The following is a 19,957-nucleotide window of genomic DNA, read 5'->3' as shown; positions in this document are numbered from 1 at the left end:
TACCACCGGATAATTATTCCTCGGAATCCCTGCAGGAATATCATCGGAATCCCAAGACACTGGACATTGTCTTCAGTCAAATGCATGCTGGGAAAACTGCAGAAACTCACAATACCAGCACCATCCCGTCCACAAGAAGCATGGCTGAGGAATGAGCCTGTTCAGTATAATGTGATAAGGGGACTGTAGCACACTTAATTATAGGCTTACCATCACGCTATGGAAACACCATGTCAATACAACAATCATTTCATTCCAGGGATTTTTGGCGCTCTTTCAGTCTCTCAGTTCATTTTTTATGTAAGGTGATATTCATGTGGGTGCACTGTGCGGAAACCTACTCACTCGACCAGTGCTCCCACTCACTCACTCTGCTAATCCAGCGTTGAGTGTACACTATCGCGCGCACTGTGTGAGCCGAGAGCGCTTTCTCTTTCATTCATCCCGGTGGAAGGCTGCTCACACTTTCTTCCTCTCCTCCTCTCCCCTCCTCTGAACCTTCCCTCGCGCTGGGATAGCTCACTTTGTTTTTGTTTTCCCCTCCGCGGTGCCTTTCGGTTGGAGTAGTAGTGGATGATATCAACAGCGCTACGTCTCTTCTTCTTACCTCCGCGATACTATGGACTAGAGCGGAGGGCTAGAGGACACGCGCATCACGACAGAGAGCAGCGCGAGGGAGTTATTTTTTTAAAGATTTTTTTTTTTTTGGAGGGTACGACGCGATTTAAAATCAAGACACAAAGAAGACATCTGTATTGCGGAGCAGCGTTACCAAGGACGCTCCAGCTGGCAGGACTCGCGTTAAGTTTTTGGGGGATTTTACGGCACAGGTGCGTGGAAGGATCACAGACGTTTGGCGGATGGTTGTCGGAGAGGAGTCGCTGCCTCTGCGCAAGGTGAGTGATGGACTGCGAACTGAATGGGGAATGCTGACAGTAGAGTTTGTTCAACAGATGCGTTATTGACGTCCTTATTTGACGTCTGGATCATTTGTTCTGTCTGTTGCCAGCAGAATACTGAAGGTTTTGGCCCCTTGAATCACTCAATCACTCCATGAAAGTCCTGCGGGGAGAGGGGTAGTAGAGTTTGTAGCAACCTCTGCAAACTTTTGGGTATTTAATCTGCAGATAAATCAGAGGCCAGGTATTGAGCTCCATTTTCTAATGTGTATCATCTACTGCTGCGTGATTATATATTATAGTCTTCCTATCGTGCTTAGCCTATATAATATCCTTCCTGGGTGTTTTATTGGACAATATATCGTTAAAGTAGCACTTTGAGTTATCGATGAGGTCGATGCATGCGTTTCTGGAGCGTCTCAAGATGTTGGTCATGAGGTGCGGGACTAATGTAGTGTAAGGGCTGCATGCAACTTATGATTTTAGCTCTGGATATGGCTAATTGATTAACTTTTTGGTCGGCAAACAGTGACAAATGTCCAAGGTGGGGTCCCCAAACGTGTTGTTTTGAACAAACTCAAAGGTATTCAGTTCACAGTGACAAAGACAGGAAAGCAGCTCATCCTTATGTTGGAAAAGGTGACACCAGAGAGGGTGGTGTTTCCCGCCTGAAAAATGACTTAAAATATGAATTGATTATCAATATAGTAACAATCAATATAGTAACACCTTAATATTCTGGCCACTGGCTATTCAAATAATTCAGCTCATTTCAGTTCAGCTCCAGAGCAGTTTGAATTAATTTAGGAAACTTGGCCGCCCGCTATAATTTGAATTAGATGCAGGGATTTTCCTCATGATTCAGAAACTTTTCATTTCAGTGCCAATCCAGGCTCTGGCACACCTACAATAATGACTTTATGTGAAATATGAAGACACGTGTCAGATGTATTATGGATTAGGTCTGATACTTGCTGCATCTAGTTTCACTGGCTCCCATCCCTCTAATTCAGAGCGCGCTCAATGCAAGTATTTGTCACTTTGAGAAGAATGCGTCAGTCTCACACAGGGCATCTGTGGCAGGATGATACCAGCTTATGGCCTTTACACAGCACTCGCCTGCCTGTCACCAGGACTGAACCCATAACACACACACACACACACACACACACACACACACACACACACACACACACACACACAGTACATATCCTCAAATATCCCTCATTCAGACACAATGAGAGTCATGAAGTCGACAGTTCAATTAATTTGTCATCACTCGCAATTAATATTTCAGTCCTCAGAAAAGGACATTTTATTGACTGCGAGCTTCCCTCTCTGAGTCTATTTTTCCACATGTAGCCACAGCGACTGAGCAGAGCTGAGGCTTCATGCTCCGTTTACATGCAGTTATTGATCAGCCTGCGCTGACTTCTACTGTACATCAGGTCACTGCAGCAGACGGGGCGGCAGAGTGTCTCAGGGCTAGAATAGAGAGAAATGCACCTTGAGCTGACGATAATTTTCACTATCGTGAATCCGTCAAATAATTGATTCACTTTTTGGTCCATGAACTGACAGAAGTCAAAAATTTGAAAAATGCCCATCAAAGCTTCCTAGAGTCCAATAACCCTTTTGCAAAATGCTTGTTTTGTCCAAACCACAGCTCTATATTAGAGCTGGAACGATTAGTCGATTAATCGATTAGTCAATAGACAGAAAATGTTGACAATCAGTTCTCAATTCGAAGGATTTGCTTCTTTCCTTTGTCTTGTGTGATCTCAAACATCTTCATCTTTGGCTTTTGAGCTTTAGTCGAACACAACAAGACATTTGCATCTTGGGCTTCAGGAAATTGTGATGGACATTTATCACAATTTTCTGACTTTATTTAGACCACCCAATAACTAAGAAAATAATCGGCACATTGATCGATAATGAAAATAAGCATTGATTGCAGCCCTGTTCTAAAACCCAAAATGTTCAGGTTATTTACAATGAAAGCAGTGAATAACATTTACAAGGCTGGAACCAGCGATTTTTCATTGTCATTTGTCATTAGAATTGTTGCTGAATACATTTCTGTCGATCGACTGTTTGTTTCACCATATTCTATTTGGTTACAATTGAGTTAAAAGGTGTTTCTGTATTTCACTGTGCGTTTTGTAGAATATGTGTTTACAAAGTAAAGATAATGTTGTTGCAATATATATGCAGTTTGTATTCATGTCACTTGCCATGTGCTGCACTGCATGTAACCTCAGAGCCAATACTAAAGTGAAGGAGGAAAAAATGCAAAAAGAAAATAAAGCCATTTATTAGCATGTTGATAATGTGGAACATATGCAGTGTAGCTGTTGCCAGCTCCGAGCCATCAAGACGTACAGAAGCCGATTTCATTCTCCCTCTTTCTGTCTCTCATGAGGTGCTGAACGGCATCTGGGGGAGAATCTGATTAACCGACTGGCATAAATTACCCAGTCCTGAAGGAATAAACCGAAAAGCGATGTTGTTCTTGCAAAGTGCTCGCTTTCCTTTAATACACACAAATAAAGCATATGCACACTTGCGCACACACACACACACACACACACACACACACACACACACACACAAAGAAAGACACACACACACAAAGTCCGGGAGAAATAATTGAGGCAGTGATGCTCCTGAAAAGTGGCTTCTGCTTCTCGGCTTTTTTATGAGGACATGGATTGATGGAACGAGCGTGTACGTGAGCGTGTGCGTGTACGTGTGTGTGTGTGTGTGTGTGTGTGTTTGTGTTCATGGGTGTGTAAGTGCTCTAGTTTCTCTAAGACTGATAGCATCTCGTGTGTAGGTGTGTGTCTTTTGTGTCTGTATGTTTTCCTCCTGGAGTGCTCCATAGCAACAGGCAGCATATCTTCTTCAAATATCTTCATCTCAGACACCGTATGCTGTGACCTTTCTGCTAACTGTGTGCAGTATTTGCATGGGTGCATCTGAGTTAATGTGTGCGTGTGTGTGCATGTGTGTCCATGTACATCAACGTGTGGGCCATTTGACCTTTCCTAGTGTACATTCATTAATAGCTGCATAATAGCTAATATAGGACCGCCCGTTGAGCCCGTCTACACGATCAAGATATTGAGTCCGTCTCATGGCAGCATCAGGGCAGTGCCAACCTTTTCCAAAGAGCTTTTGTGCTTCTGTTCCAAAGCAGATAGATCGTCAAAATTGTGCAGTATTGATAAGGATTTGGCGCGCTTTGAACAAGTGGCGGTTTATCAATCTTAGATTATTTCTTGAGTCTCTCAGCCGGAACAAGACATCTTTAATATATATCTTGACATGGTTGTTGTGTTATGTTAATATCCGTGTTAGAGTAATAACTGGTTGCACATTTCATATTCGGATATAGCAGACAGAGCTCTTTAGAAATCAATTTTCTTTTGCTCCATCACCATGTTCGGAAACTGGCCTGCTGCCAGACAGGGAGGGGAGTGAGGGAAGGAGAGGGGGATATTGTGGCTGCATTACTGAAAGACAAATATGTTTATCAGATGTAGAATTCATTCTTTTCCGTCTTTGACTTTATCTAAATAAGTTATTCGCTTTTTCAAAACTTCAGAGACATTCTCACAAACTCACTGAGGAATAGATGCGAGTTGAAGAAGCACGTGCACTTGATCATAGGTCCTTTCTTCCTATTCATATGGACTAGAGTGCTGCAAGGTCATGCCCTATTTAATCCATGTGTGTGTGTGTGTGTGTGTGTGTGTGTGTGTGTGTGTGTGTGTGTGTGTGTGTGTGTGTGTGTGTGTGTGTGTGTGTTACACAGCATGCAGTCCAAGCTCATACAGTACATATCAATAGTATATTCCTTTGTGGTCATGTGTGTGAGACGCACAGCATGCACTGCAAACTCATACATATATATCAACAGCATATTCCTTTGTGTGCATGTATACGTGGTCATAATTTACACAGCACATACGATGTTTATATGTATGCTATCGTAGTAGATGGGGGTGTTGTGTGCATGTGGGGACTACATAACTCATTTCAAGTAACTCACTGCTCTACTGTAGAATCTGTGTGGTGTTGTTGTGTAAAGGCTGTTTGATTTCTCTCAATTTTCCTGGAAATGTTTCTGCAATAGAAAATAAACAAATGGTGCCTTCTCATTTTCAACTCCCGGATCAAACCCACACTCATTTTTAGAAAACATATTGTTTTCTTTAAATCAAATGGCAAAGGAGGCAGAGTTCATGTAACTGAAGCCGAGAGTGGTTAATAGGGTGGTGAATACTACTGTTGTTATTACTTTTTTTCATTTGATCTTATTTGATTGACCCAAAAATAAATCTAAAATAGCTCAAAGTTTTAGTTGCTTTTCTTGTCGGCTTGTTTTCGACATGGACTTCTTCTTTTGTACGATCAGATGATTGCATGATCAATGCTTCTCTGTTCGGGTAGCTCCAGTTTGCTGGAAGCACTGTTCTCTAACAAACACTCAAGGACCAAACAAGCTCTAGGCTTAACAGTTAAACCCAAAAGCTAAAATCAATCATTTCAATGTAATAACACTCGCACTGTCTTAGAGAATACTGCTACCGGCAAACTGAATAAACAAAAACGTCTATAGTGTGAAAGTTAAGTCAATCAATCCCAAGGTTCCTAGTCAGCCGAGCATGAAAACACCAGAAATACTCTATTAACACTATTAATCTGGACTTACTTTACCCTGACCGTGATCTGTGTAATTATTCCAGCACAATCTCACAGTGGTTCAAGCAGGCTGACATGTATACACTTCAGAAACCAACAGTGTTTTTGTACGTTTTCATAGAAACGCTGTAACAAAAGAAAACAAAGACACACAAATGCAGAGACACACACCTCTTACAAAAGGTGCATTAATGGGTTCATTTTTTTTTACCTTTTGCTTATTGTGGGATTCCTGCAGGCATGGCAACTTACAAGCACACACACACACACACACACACACACACACACACACACACACACACACACACACACACGACAGTGTGACAGACACTTATATATAAAATCGGAGACCTGTGATTGACAGTTGATCCTACAAGGATATTTGTGTACATGTCCCCTTAGGGCCAAAACACATCATCAACTCTCAGCCGTGTTGCACTGAAACTATTTATATTCCCACTTTACAGTCAAGCCACCAGAACCTTGCTGTAATATTCGTATTAGTCAAGCTTTTTGTGCAACAGAACAATGAGCTTATTTAACTAATTAGTAAAAGGGAAAGAGTCATATTTCTAATTAGGTGTTTGCAGTCATATCAGTTCAGTAATGGAGACAAAGAGAGTGAGAGAGGACGGAGAGATTTGGAGAGAAGAAAGTCATTATAAAGCATTATTTGGCTTAATGCACTTAACGCAATTTTATGCCTAATTTGTTTTACACTTATTTTTATTTCCAATCTCTGAGGTAAAGCATGTCTGTGGTGCTGAGGTGCACGTTGCCTCATGGGAAATCCGTTTGCGCCCTTCTGCATTTCACCCCAATCTGCCCGCTAGTATAAAACATATTGTACATGGAAATACATTATAAGATTGTTTATGGAAAATACATGTGAAAATATTGAATTATAACATTATTTTTAGGTGCCCTGATCCCAGATTCACTCTGTTTACCAAAAGCAATGTGCATGTAAGTGTGTATTATACTGAGTGGACCGCATGCTGCCATCAGCCCAAATCCTTAAAGCGAATATATTTCTGCTTAGTGCAATACCATGTTCAAAGACTCTCTTTTTCATCGATCACACCATTTCCCTGGTGTTGGTGGATCCTCAAACCACGCTTTGACAGTGCAGTTTCAGGTCTAATACAGTTGGTATTGAATCTGGGTGTTAAGTGCAAAAAACCAAGACATTGTTTAATGCTAAGAGGAAAATATGGAGATGAGAATTGTGGCAGGAAAGTCACACTAAACATAATAAGAACATTTGGACAGAATGTGCCAAAGTATAAAAACAGTGCAATTAGTTGCTAATGGAACAGATAGACCCCAACAGTTTTGTTGCCATTCAGCATAGCACTCCCCATATGTTACAGTAACATAACGACCCCAATTGAAACTTCAGGCCGCCTTCGTCTCCCCCCATTAACTTGGTTACTGAACGCACGCGCACGCACGCACACGCACACGCACACGCACACACACACACACACACACACACACACACACACACACACACACAGATAAAGGGAAGCAGAGATGTGCTCGGTTAAATTGGGAAAGCTTTACTTTGCCCGGGATAATAGTCTTCATTCACCCTCTAATGAATCCATATTGTGGCCTAAAGCGGTGGATCTGCTATTAATACCATTAACAAGTAATGGCCCAGAGAGAGATTTTCAGAGATAAAAGTTCCACAGCCGCACCGAATAAAAGGTCTGAGAGAGGCCGAGAGGTTACAAAGTCTATGACATAAATAAATAAATGAGATGAAAGGAGTTGATTTATAGTTTGCTACACAAACTGCCTTACCCTGAGAGAGCACTAGTGGGGACCTTCTATTCAATCTTATTAATCTACTGATGAACAAATGTTCTTTTGAAATGTGGAAACGCAACAAAGAACCAAGGAAAAGTCTCACTTGTGTCAAGTTTTTTATTGGCTGCGCTATTTCACTGCAATATCTCCTATAAATATGACTAGTATGGAACAAAAGGAGTGGTATTCAAGGACTAAGAGTCTACAGCCATGCTCTGTACTTAAGCAATGTGATGAGCTACATGCTAACATCAGCATGCTATCTTAAACAGGTGCAATATTTACGATGTTCACCATCTTAGTTTAACATGTTAGCATGATAACCTTTGCTGATTAGCACTAAGCACAAAGTATAGCTGAGGCTGATGGGAATGTCATTAAACCCAAATATTGAAAAAAATGTCACCTGGTGATGGCTGGATCAAAGGTCAAATGAGGACATGAATGTGAGTCCAAACAATTCATAGTAGATGTTGAGATATTTCATAAGATAAGTGAAAACCTTGAACTATGATCACCAAAGTCATTGGCATTCATAGCAGGATTGGCATGTTGGCTAAGCTAAGATAGTTAACATGAAAAAGTCTGGGGGTCACTAAAGCTATTACAATTCATCCTGAGGGGGACAAGGATGTCTCAAACAAGTGTCCTAACAATCCATCCTTTAGTTGAGATCTGGCCAGCGAAGGATTGCTGTCAATGGAGGCACGCCACTAGCATGGCTAAAAAGACTCAGAGCTGACATCCACTTGATTCCTCTGCTAGTTTTGATGCTCTGTGCATTAGACACACCTGTCAGTACCATATATGTTCTGATGTTCACTAGTCCAGGCCAGTCCTCGGACTATTAACGCAAAAGAAATAGTGAGAATGCCCTTTCTTGTTTTTATTCTGTATTTATTCAGTAAGTCTTTTTGGGATCCTGATCCCTTTTGCAAGGGTGAGCTGAGATTTTACACGTACCGCTATCTCAAATATTATAGAACGTTTCTGTAAGTATCCCTAAGAAGAATGAACGTGTCTAACTTCAAGTTGCATTGCAAATGAACTGCAGCACTAAGGTGCATAATACAGTAGCTTATCTGCTTTTCTTTGGCAAGAGCAGATAAGTCTAGAATGCACCATCTCTTATGAATAATCCCCGGCCTCAAGGCCACATTTCCAACACGGAGAGAGACGAGGTAGAAGGGCTGGGGGAAAGATGAAAAGCATAGTGTGAATATGTGTGACTGCCAATATGAAGACACTCCATAATGCTCTAGAACAGAATTTGGGGCACAAGAAGCAGTGAGCAAAGAGAGGGACAGTCATAATACAGACACACACACTGACTCAGGGGGAGGAGTGTGACCTGACCTTGGCATTAAGTGTGTTTTTCTTTTCTGTACCACACTCTGTCTCTACTAAAGACGATCTACCCTCTTGGTTTGAACGTGCTGAAATGAACAATGAGGGAACAGGCAGGAACCCTAATCACACATTTGTCACCCATTTTGGATCTTTAGCTTTTAGCTCTTAGTTTTATTTTTCCGAGGTGAGACTTGTGTGTTTGTACCCTGGCTGTATTTGAGTGTGTGTTTATGTTTGCAGTTTGCAGCATTGAGCAAGAACAGTACAAAGCGAACTCCTGCAGTGCAAACAGAATGAATGACGATTTGGGTTCAGACTCGGGCTCCTGCTCCTTTGAAGACGTTATTCCCTCAGTCTAGTACCTTTGATTGCTACTGTACAAAGAGGTTTGGAGCGTGAGCGTGTGTGTGTGTGTGTGTGGTGGGGGCAGACGAAGAGAGAGTGTCGGAAAGATTACATTACAAAGAGTGAAACAGGGAAGAAAATTGTAATGTGGAACATCAAAGTGACATGGCAGAGTGCCTTTGCGATACAGGGTTCCATATTATTAACCCTGCAACCTTTTCTTTTGTTATACCCACCAGTGACTCATTAGACAGGTCATTGGCTCACAGGCTGATGTCAATATTTCATCGACTGTATGCATAATTTGACAGTTAAATCAGAGCAGCACTTTCAAATGAGAAAGGAACTATTATATATATAAAATGTGACCTCAGAAAGAGGGAGAGGGGAACAGACAGTTCACAGCGACACTTCTGATGGAGCAGAAATGAAAAGATCAAATCCTTACTTAAAGGGGAACTTTGGTAATTCCTAACCTATATTCTATTTTCCATGTTTTTGACTTATGAGGACAACAATTTTTTGAAATTGTTCCCTTATTGAGCGAGAGCTCTGCAGCCAGCAGCCACAAAACGGCTGCAATGTTATCATGCCGGGAGATTCCGCACCATCAATGTATGTCCGCTAAAAGCGTTTGCTTTTGCCCCTTACAGGCTCAGAGTGTTATTAAAAGTGTCTGACAACATTATAGGAAAGGACCCTAAAAAATAGTATAAAACACTTGATCCGGTCTGTTTGTTATTGTGTCACGTATGACTTGTTGCTGCAGCCCTCTCTCAAATTCTCACCCATGTTTACAGCGTCCTAAGGCAACAAGTCATACACGACATAATAAAAAACAGACCAAATCGATCAAAAGGTAAACATGTTTTTATATTTCTCTGTAGGGTCCTTTCCATAATGTTGGCAGACACTTATAATAACAATCTGAGCATTTATGTGGCAAAAACAAGCACTTTGAGTGGACATTCATTGATGCCGAATCGCCCAATATGATTATATTTGTTCTAGCTCAATAGGCTCCTGGACCAATTTTTTAAATTGTTGTCTCCATTAGTCACTTAGACACAAAAACATGGGAAAATAGGGTCAAGGTTAGAAAATACCGACGTTACCCTTCATAAGACGTCCTGCTGCTCTCTCTCTTTTTAATCCTCAGTCTCTCTGTGTGTGCTCCTTTCTCCTATGCTCTGTAAAGTGTGGCCCATGTATCAGTCTTCCACTAGTTCATCTCTAGTTAACGCCATACCAGTACTAGTATACCGGTATACCAGTATACCAGGGGCAGCAGTAGCTCAGTCTGTAGGGACTTGGCGTGGGCCACAGACCAGGTAGGGATTGCTGACTGGTAGCTGAAGAGGTGCCAGTTTACCTCCTGGGCACTGCCAAGGTGCCCTTGAGCAAGGCACCGAACCCCACCAAACTTCTCGGGGTGCTGGGCTGCGGTGGTGCATTCAAATCAAGAAAAATGACAACGGAATGAAACAATGATTTTCAAAGGGGACATAACAGAGAGTGTTAGGAATAGTGTCTTTGAAGCTCCCCGGTGGTATAAGACATTACACTATATCTCTGTCAGTACAACAGGGCTCTCATTTAGTACAACGCTATCTAGTTGTAAGTAATACTACAAAGTAATTAATATTGTAAGCCCAGGTGACAGAAAACACTCTAAGTGGTTGCATTTACTAGACAAGAACAAAAAGCCACGTCCAATTCAATGCCAGCTTTATTACGAATTGTGGACCAGAGGCGGAGATTTGAGGGAAGGCTCAGAGTTCACACCCATGTTCAATACTTGATGTGGTCTTAAAGGAGAACCACCTTCAGGTTCATTCTGTCTTTAGATGCATTCGTTAAGTCTCGTCTAGGTTTTGCAATCCTTTTTCTGACTGAGTTTTTATTTTTAAATTGAGCAGATGTTCGTGTATACTTCTCATATCTCTGTCCTCAAAGTTCAGAAAAACATATGTGAGTATATATATATATATATACACACACACACACACACACACACACACACACAAACACGTTTGAATGCTATATTTATCTGCCTCATCAGGACTGTAGGTGTCGTTTCACTTGATTGACAACTGCAATATCCTTGCTTGCAGTATGTAAAATGTTTCCAAGTGAGCAGCAGCCACACAGACCTGAATCAACCCAAAATAAAGCATAGCATTAGTTCAGAAACTGTGCTGGCTGATTAGAATCAACTATGGCTCGTAATGTCCAATTACATTCATGAAGATGTCTAACACGGCCAACAGCAAAGCCAAATGATGATATATGATATGATGAAAATATATTTTGGATGCAAGATATTTTGGATGCAAGAGGTTTGGAAAATGTTTTATTTTTTATAGTGAAGTTGTGCACAGGTTGTAAGAATTCCCCTGAAGAGAAGAGCCTTTTCCCTCCAATAAATGGTCAATTAATTCCATCACCATTGATTGCATAGTTTACAGTGACCTTTGTGTGCATCTAAGCAAAAAATAAGATGCTGAGCTATAAAGAAGGAATCGAAAGATGAACCTAAATTGAAATGTCCCATTACATAATAATAATAATAATAATAATAACCTCATGCCTCTGAGGAAATTGTTGCTAAAGTTGCAATAATTAGATTTAAAAACATCACATGAGCTGATACAGTATGGTGGCAATGAAACCCCTTTTCCGTTAAGACCTCTAAACCCATGTAACATGAAGACCATTATAAACCTCCCCCTCCCTCTCTTTTTTCCTCTCTCCATACCTCTTTCATTATTTCCCCCCACTATCTGTCTCCCCATCTTTTTGCTTCATTGGGCCTGCCATTCTATTAATCTCACCAACGGATTTAGTCTATTAATTAGTCTACATCTTCCATACTGCATGTAATAATCAAAAGGTAATAGAGATATTAGGAAGATAAGGACGTTTCTGCAGTCAATCACTTTTAATTAGCCTGAAGATTAGGAGATGGATTAGCTTCTGCCTGGCTGACGTCCAGACAGACAAGGGTTTTTTTTTCTTGTCACAAAAAGCTGGAGGACACAAATTTTGCAGCAAATCTAATATGTCAGTTTGCAAAATATATCTGTTCCTTGGTGTCTTATAAGACACTTCACAAACTGAAGGTGATAATGCCTCCATGCCTCCAGACAAAACAAGTTTCCAGCTGACATTTCAGAATGAATATTATCCTTCTCAGACGCTTGTAACTTGCCGAGCACACATTAAGGTAATGTTAAAGAGTGCTGCTCTACTTCAAATGTATCTGCATTGCCCTTTTATTATAATGTATGGGGGTCGTACTGTGCTGTCGGTTTAATTAGATAATTGAGGAATTGTCTATACACCATGTCTGTAGTTAATTGGAGGGTCCAGGGTGCACTAAACAGACAAGGAGAACAGACAGGGGTAATTACCAGCAGTGTGTTAATGTGTGTGTGTGTGTGTGTGTGTGTGTGTGTGTGTGTGTGTGTGTGTGTGTGTGTGTGTGTGTGTGTGCGTGTGCTGAGCCAGTGTATTGGCTAAAAGGTAATTACACACTACACTTGAAATAAATAATACCAATTCCCAGCACTGCGTTTCCCTGCTGACACATGGAGTAGATTTTGTGTGATCTCATCCCTAATGTTGCAATTCTGGGGATACCATGCCGGACAAAAGACCATCTCCTTTCAAAGTTACTGGAGCTGACCTGTGCAACATTCATGTATCTTGCTCTATAAAACATTTGCACCCTGTCCTGTCGCTTCCTTGGGGCAAGGGGCTCATCCAGTTTAATGGTGGATGTTCCTGGACCATTCCCTGCAGACACGTTACTCACCCTAGCCCTGTCAGAGCAGTGCCTACGGGGTACACATAATAAAGAGAATAGAAAATTGAACACAAGGCCACAGAGCACATCATTAAACCATTTTCTATTACAGTACTCAGTATAACAGGGGGAAAAAAACACTGCTTCCAGAGCCACGGCTCCCGGTGGGATGCTCAGGTCTCTATGGTTTTACTGGTTAGGCAATTCTAGCCCCGACAAGGTTTTAAGACACCCTTTCTCAGCGGAAAATGTTGCCGGAGACCTTTTAACAATTTACTTCAGAGGCTGTAATACTCACAGAAAGTTGCTAATGGCTACACTGTACCGCTCTACAGCATTTATATTTCTTTCCAGTGCTCAGAATTGTTTGTTATTGCAAAGGGTGAATAAAGGTGCATCTCTCTTAAGCGTTAACTTGCAAAATTGAATTTAAAAATTCAAATTTGGGTTATGAAAGTCGTGAGTGGAGCTGCAGAGTAGGGCTTTAGGGAAGAATGCATACTAACTCAGCGTGGAGTTGAAAAGATGACAGAAGATGTCAATATTTGGCCTAATAACATGGCCAGAAAGCAGCAACCCAAGTTTCTTAAACTTTCATGAACTCCTGAACAATGTTCCTGCACTTCTTTGTGCAATTTGCATTCCTAAAGGCTGCGGTGAAACGTGTCGAACATCCTGCTTCACCTCTGTTCAGTTCACGGGGTTGTATTGTAGTTTTTACTTCACTACATTTGTTTATTGTAATTAATAGTTATATCGCAGATTCATATTTTAAATACCAAACATATACACTGAGAAATAAAACTATATATATATATACACAGTATATAAATATAAAAGTTTATTGCTGTGTAAAATGCAGGAACTCAAGCCAGAGCCTCAGGGCAATGTTTCCAAGACTAGAGCCAAAATCATCCATGAGAGGATGTTCTGACAGAGAGGATCAACATATATTTGGGCTGAACTGTCATGACGAATCTGTCATTCTGAAGGAAAACTATTTCTAAATTGAGATATATGCATGCTCATGCACCTCTAACACACACACTGTGAGGTTCACTGACATTTGGTTCCGTTCTGCATTTGAATTCTATTCATATTTGTGTATGTTTGGGCATGTGTGTGTTTGTGTAGTCTCAGATGAAGATGAAGTCTGCGGGCGTCGTGGATGGAGGCTTGTTCACAGAGAGCTATTGTAACATCTGCAATGCCCAGCTCATCTCCGAGTCCCAGCGCACCGCTCACTATGAGGTGAGTCCGTCTCTGCCTGTACAGGAATGCTCCCACAAAACAAACAAACAAAATGTTGCCACCTCACTGCTTGGACGAGCAGATTCCTGCACTGTACACTTCTCATGGCACCTCAGCCTTATTTGTACCAAATTAGGGCTTGTGCCGTTCCAAGCAGCACTCATCCATTATACATAGACATGGTAATGCTAGTCACTTGCAAACAAACACGCGCACACTTTTTGTTTAAATGTAGTCTACCTCTCAGCAGACTCCCTAAGAGTAATTTAATTATAGGCCATTCAATAATCAGCCCTGTGCATTATTTAACTAGGATGTGTCTCTTTGTGTGTGTGTGTGTGTGTGTGTGTGTGTGTGTGTGTGTGTGTGTGTGTGTGTGTGTGTGTGTGTGTGTGTACGCGTGCGCTTGCATGCATGTACTGCAGTGAGGTCGTCCTTGATTACAAGACCCATTTGGGATTAACAAGCAGACTAATGAGGACAAGACCCTTATCTGGGGAGAATTACGCTACGACAACGGCCGTGTGTGTTTGTCTGATGCATGTCTACCAACCAACCTCCGTCTGACAGAAACACACCGCCTTGAGTTGTGCAGAGAAATGGCCAAGCTGAGTCAGTGCATTCCTTCAGTGTCACCCTCTATAAAAGGTCTCTGTAGAGGTCGGTAGATCAAGGAGACATGGCAAGAAATAGACATGGCAAGAAATAATTTAAATACAAAGGAGTTTTTGTGTCTTAGTTTCAACAGAGACCCAGAAACAACAACAACAACAGGCTAAAGAAAGGAGTGCTATCATGGGGGATGAATTATTGAGGAGTCCCGGGTTCTGGAGTCCTTCCCCTCTACCACTGGCAGCAACGCACCTCTTTCATAACTGCCAAAAACACCAGTAGAAATACTTGTGCGGTTCAGCAGTTATACATGTAGGTTACAATGGGTGGTAGTTGCTCGCTAGCTTTAACTCCTCCAACTTGATTTGATACTAAACACAGAAGAAGAGACACAGAGACATGCACAGTCCATTAGTTTAGGGTGCCCAGTGAGGGTCACTGCAGGGTAACCATGGTGACACAAGGTCCCGCTTTTAGCCCATACCCCAGAGCCATCAACTGCACATGACCATTTATACACCTGTAAACACAAGCAAACACTCAGCCACACAAACACACACTCACACAAGCGCTGACAAACTGAATTAAAGTAGTCTGACAAGTGAGGAGGCATGTGAGGTAGAGGGAGTGTGTGTGTGTGTGTGTGTGTGTGTGTGTGTGTGTGTGTGTGTGTGTGTGTGTGTGTGTGTGTGTGTGGTGGGGGGGGCTTCTAGTCCCGGGGGCAGAGGATCCAATCTAAGCACTGGAGCAGCAAGTACAGTGTCTTGTCAGAGTCTCCCATTCGCTTTCTTTGTGTCCTGTTCAGCCATGATATCTATTTAAACTAAACAACTTAACTTGACTTAACAACAACAAAACATAATTCCACCAACCATGTGACCCACATGATTGGTGGAAACAGTGAAGTGATTCCCAGTTCTGGAAACAGTCATCTGAAGACATTTGACGCATTTAATAACGACAATCCACATTTTTACATTTTTCACCAGTGATGCTTTATGTAAACCACAATCTTGACTTGAATCCCTGCACTCTGTCGTGAATTTGACTGCATATGTGGCATTAAAGATACGATCCCTTTGACAGTGGAATGTACAGATAATAATAGTTGTTATATGGCAGAAAGGAGTGAAGGTCACCCAGCATGCCAATAAAAAAAAAGGATATGTATAGAGCAAGATAGCTGTGTCAACCTTGTGGACAAACACACAGAGCTGTCTCAACACACACACATGCACTAATCTTTACCCTGCAGTCTGTCCACTGACTTTCATTGTTGCCCATTAAAGTGACAGCAAGCAGCTTCAAGGACGGCTCAGTGCTCTCTTATAACACACTACTGTACATTTGTAATTATTACAGATAATAGAGATTGTAACAGAGGCAAACAAAAACACCCACAAACAGCCGGGTGAAAACACAACATTATTAAGTTGCTAAGCAGGACAGATATTCCCAGACCGTCTTCCTTCCTGACACTTGACCTTGCGTATCGACCGAAACGGGGAAGCAATCTGATACCAGTGTGTTAAAAACTGGTCATGATTACCTTTCTAATATATATTTTATTTTGCTGTGAAGAAAAATTATAATCTCTTCTCACCAGAAAAAAAATGTTACAAGATGACATTTGAACACATCATGATGATTTTATATTACACCTTTGCCCAATACTCATTTTTAATGAATGGGGCCTGAACGCATCATAATGTTACTCAATGATAAATTATATGGTGATGTGATATGGGATTGGTGCATTTTAGGATGCATTGGAGGCATTTTTGATACTGAATTGACACAACTCTAATGAGCAGCACAAACACCCATCAATAGTACAGATACATACTTAACAATCTTCTCACCAAGGACTTTTAATATCATGCAGACTCATTTCAATCTATTATCTGTTTTTTTACCAACATATTTATATCTTTATTTATTTTTTAGGGCACCAGGATATTATCGTTTCCCTTTCAATGTAATTTGAGCTTTCCAAACGATTGCCTCACTTCCTTTGGTACCTGTAGGCCCAGTGTGCAGGCCTACAGGTGAAGCAAAGAGTCACTATATTTAAATCCCAACCACTTCCCCCGATCCCAACATCTTACTCAGGGCTCCCCGAAAGCTGAGGCTGGCTCTGGCCATTAGTCAACTAGCCAGGAGCAAACTGTCTGCTGACATCATCAGCTGAAACAGAGATAAAAAGCTTGGAGGGAGTAGCCAAGGTGGAGTGACAGTTACTGATTTTTTTCCCCACTTGGCCCACACAAAACTCTGTTCATTGGCTGACACCTTCTCTCTCTCTCTCTCTCTCTCTCTCTCTCTCTCTCTCTCTCTCTCTCTCTCTCAGAGTAAGAAACACGCCAACAAGGTGCGTCTGTTCTACATGCTTCACCCTGAAGATGGAGGACCACCTTCCAAGAGACTGCGGCCAGATAACCCAGTATGCTCCCATGTGTGTTTCTGTGTCTGTGTTGCATAACATACAGTGTGAAGCTTTAAGATTCATTCATGAACTAAATGACCTATTTTGTATCTGATGATGTTTTAGGAAGGACAATTATTTGCATGCTGAAATGTGTGAATCTGGAGCATGCTTCGATGTATATAGATGAGAAAAACCTGCCTCAGTCTAATCCTTTCCTGGGCCAGACTACTCACAGGCTTTGCCGTTGCAGCCAAATGCTCATGGGAATATTCGTTTGATCTGTTGTGTGCAGTTGTGCGCTATAGTCCTCCCAAAAGAGGTTCTGCCTTAGCTGTGGTGTTTGTGGCCAGATTTAGTGGCGGCAGACGCCACCAAGCAGCTCTATATCAGGCTATTGCAGGCTATGGCTAGGGACGTCCGTCAACATTACCAATGTTTGTGTGTCTGTCTGTGAGTGTGTGCTCTAGGTGGGCCATTGTGTCTGTATATTTCTAAAACCCTGTCCTGCAATTTTTGCAAATGCTGAGGTTGCATTTGTGTCCACAGTGAATTGATGGGATTCTAACGTGAAGCACAACTGATATTTAGGGGTTGATTCAATTTACAATTTTTATTTGCGGGTCTTTGTGTATGTATGAAAAAGAAATGCGAACGTAAAAGACTATTGCGAAGAGGGATTCTTACAATAGTCTGTTGTGTGCCCCATTTATCTGGGGTACCATGCCATAATACACACACACACACACACACACACACACACACACACAAAATACATACAGTACACACTTTGAGGACACAGCTGGTGGAAAAACAAAGCTAACTGACAAATCTGTGCCAGAAAGAGGGAAGAGGTGGAGCGTCTCCAAATACAGTGTAGTGCCACAGCCAAGACCCTGAGCCGGAGTGCTGGCCCAATTATCTCTGTACAGCAACGACCCTTTGTCCTCCACTGACCGGAAAAGATGAAATTCATGGAAAAAATAAGAAATTACAATGTTTGTAGACATCCCCAATGTAAGTGATTTCCAGTTGCACTTGCCAAAAAGAGCAATTTAAAGTTTAAAAACAACCTGATGAATAAGGAAACAGATTAAAGTTATTTTAGATTCCATCAATAAGATCCAGCAAGACTAAAGCCATAGACTGAATGTGAGGAGTGGACATAATCACTGTGACGTCACCCATTGGTTTGTGGACTGCCGTTTTGAAGTCCCCGTTCGGCATTTTGGCTGTCGCCATCTTGTTTTTTTGTAACTGTATGTGACACAAGGGGGTGGAGCTAAGTACAACCGAACGCTGAAGAAGACATTTTTTGAGTGACCAAAATGTTACAATTAACTTTCATTGACTGAAAACACACTGTGAAAGAGTTGAAGTTGTAAGACAGAAACACATTGAAGAAGATTTAAAACTAGCAACTGAGACCATGTTTACAATGTTTACTGAGGTAATAAATCAAGTGAGAAGTAGGGTCTTTTTTTTCATAGACTTCTAAGCTATCAGACTTCTTTCTGCAACCAGAGGAGTCACTCCCTGCTGGCTATTAGAAAGTTTAAGGCACGTCCGCATTGGCTTTACTTTTTAGAGCCGCAGGTCGCCGCCTGGCAAGCGCATGAAGATGGATCTGGTTTGACAGTCTCAAATATCAGGAGCCAGAACAACCAGGTGGGGTATTTGTTATTTGTTGTGGTCACATCTTTGCAGACCTAAACACAAGCACGCAAGCTGTTCGCAGTCATTTCATACTGCAAAACCGAAATGAACATTTGCTATGATATTTCTCACCAGTTGACCCCTTCTTCTGAACTCAAGCTGTGCACTAAGATGTAAAGAGGTGATACACGTGCACCAGACTGCAGACAATCAGGACACAAGCATGTCAAGGACACATGGGTTTACAAACACACTCACTGTGGAAATATTCACACCTGCGTCTCCATCTGTCTCTCTAAGTGAATAAGACATGACTCAGCCCCTGCTGGCTTTCACCTCATATGGGACGCTACACACAAACAAACCATGTGCGCACACACACGTACGGTCATCTGCCGTACTGTGAGCGCCACAGCTAGCAATTTGTTCATAACCTCTCATGCAGGGATGTGACATTGATTATCTGACAATGCTGGAAAAACTGATATAAGACGAACGGTTATCCCGAGATGAAATACTCACCATACGATGAGGGATAAACTTTTCTTCTTTCATCTCTTTCATCTTTTTTTTTTGTCTTCCAGGGGAAGACTTGCACGTCTTTTCTCTGCACTTCAGCTCTGTGTTTTTTCCCCTCTGTTCTCGTACTGATTGACATGGTGCAGTCCAATGGGAACAGCAGAAAAATTATTTTTGCAGAGTGAATGAAATGCCAGCGTCTGCCCAGTGTAAAATGCCATGCCTTGTGATTTGTGTGTAGGTGAAAGTGTTTGTCACAGAACAAACACTGAGAAAGTAGGTCGTAAAGGTGCTCCTAGATGAAAGGGGAGGGAAATGTATCCATTTTTCTACCCGATTCTCCAACCTGCTCTCTCTCCGTCTGTTTTCTACCTGCAGAAAGGGCAAGACAAAATACTTGTTTTTTTTTTCCCTCGACTTTTATTCTCCTTTAATGCTAAGTTTGCACTGTCGGCCCTTTCAATTTACACTTTCAGCGCTTCTTCAAACTCCAAATGAGAGCGTCTGTTTCCCTGTGCTGCTCCATGTGTATATTTAGCAATGTTTCCCACAGCGCCTCGACACAGA

General features: G+C 41.7%; 1 protein-coding gene across 2 annotated transcripts in view; it reads left to right on the top strand.

Moving 5' to 3' along the window:
- Positions 1-385: 385 nt before the first annotated feature.
- The window catches only part of zgc:171482 (zinc finger protein), a 49,405-nt gene continuing 29,833 nt past the window's right edge, over positions 386-19,957 (top strand). Inside the window, exons 1-3 of one of the 2 annotated variants that reach the window (XM_068722381.1) lie at positions 386-896; positions 14,062-14,178; positions 17,141-17,245. In XM_068722381.1, the coding sequence (XP_068578482.1) occupies positions 861-896; positions 14,062-14,178; positions 17,141-17,245 (258 nt within the window). In that variant the 5' untranslated portion in view covers positions 386-860. The remainder of the gene's footprint in view (positions 897-14,061; positions 14,179-17,140; positions 17,246-19,957) is intronic. The other variant, XM_068722388.1, reaches the window with a different exon arrangement.

Source organism: Cebidichthys violaceus, unplaced genomic scaffold (genome assembly GCF_023349555.1).
Source record: "Cebidichthys violaceus isolate CVI_PGR_0920_01 unplaced genomic scaffold, fCebVio1.0.p SCAF_10, whole genome shotgun sequence".
NCBI classification, from domain to species: domain Eukaryota; kingdom Metazoa; phylum Chordata; class Actinopteri; order Perciformes; family Stichaeidae; genus Cebidichthys; species Cebidichthys violaceus.
This window is presented reverse-complemented; position numbering and strand designations above follow the sequence as displayed.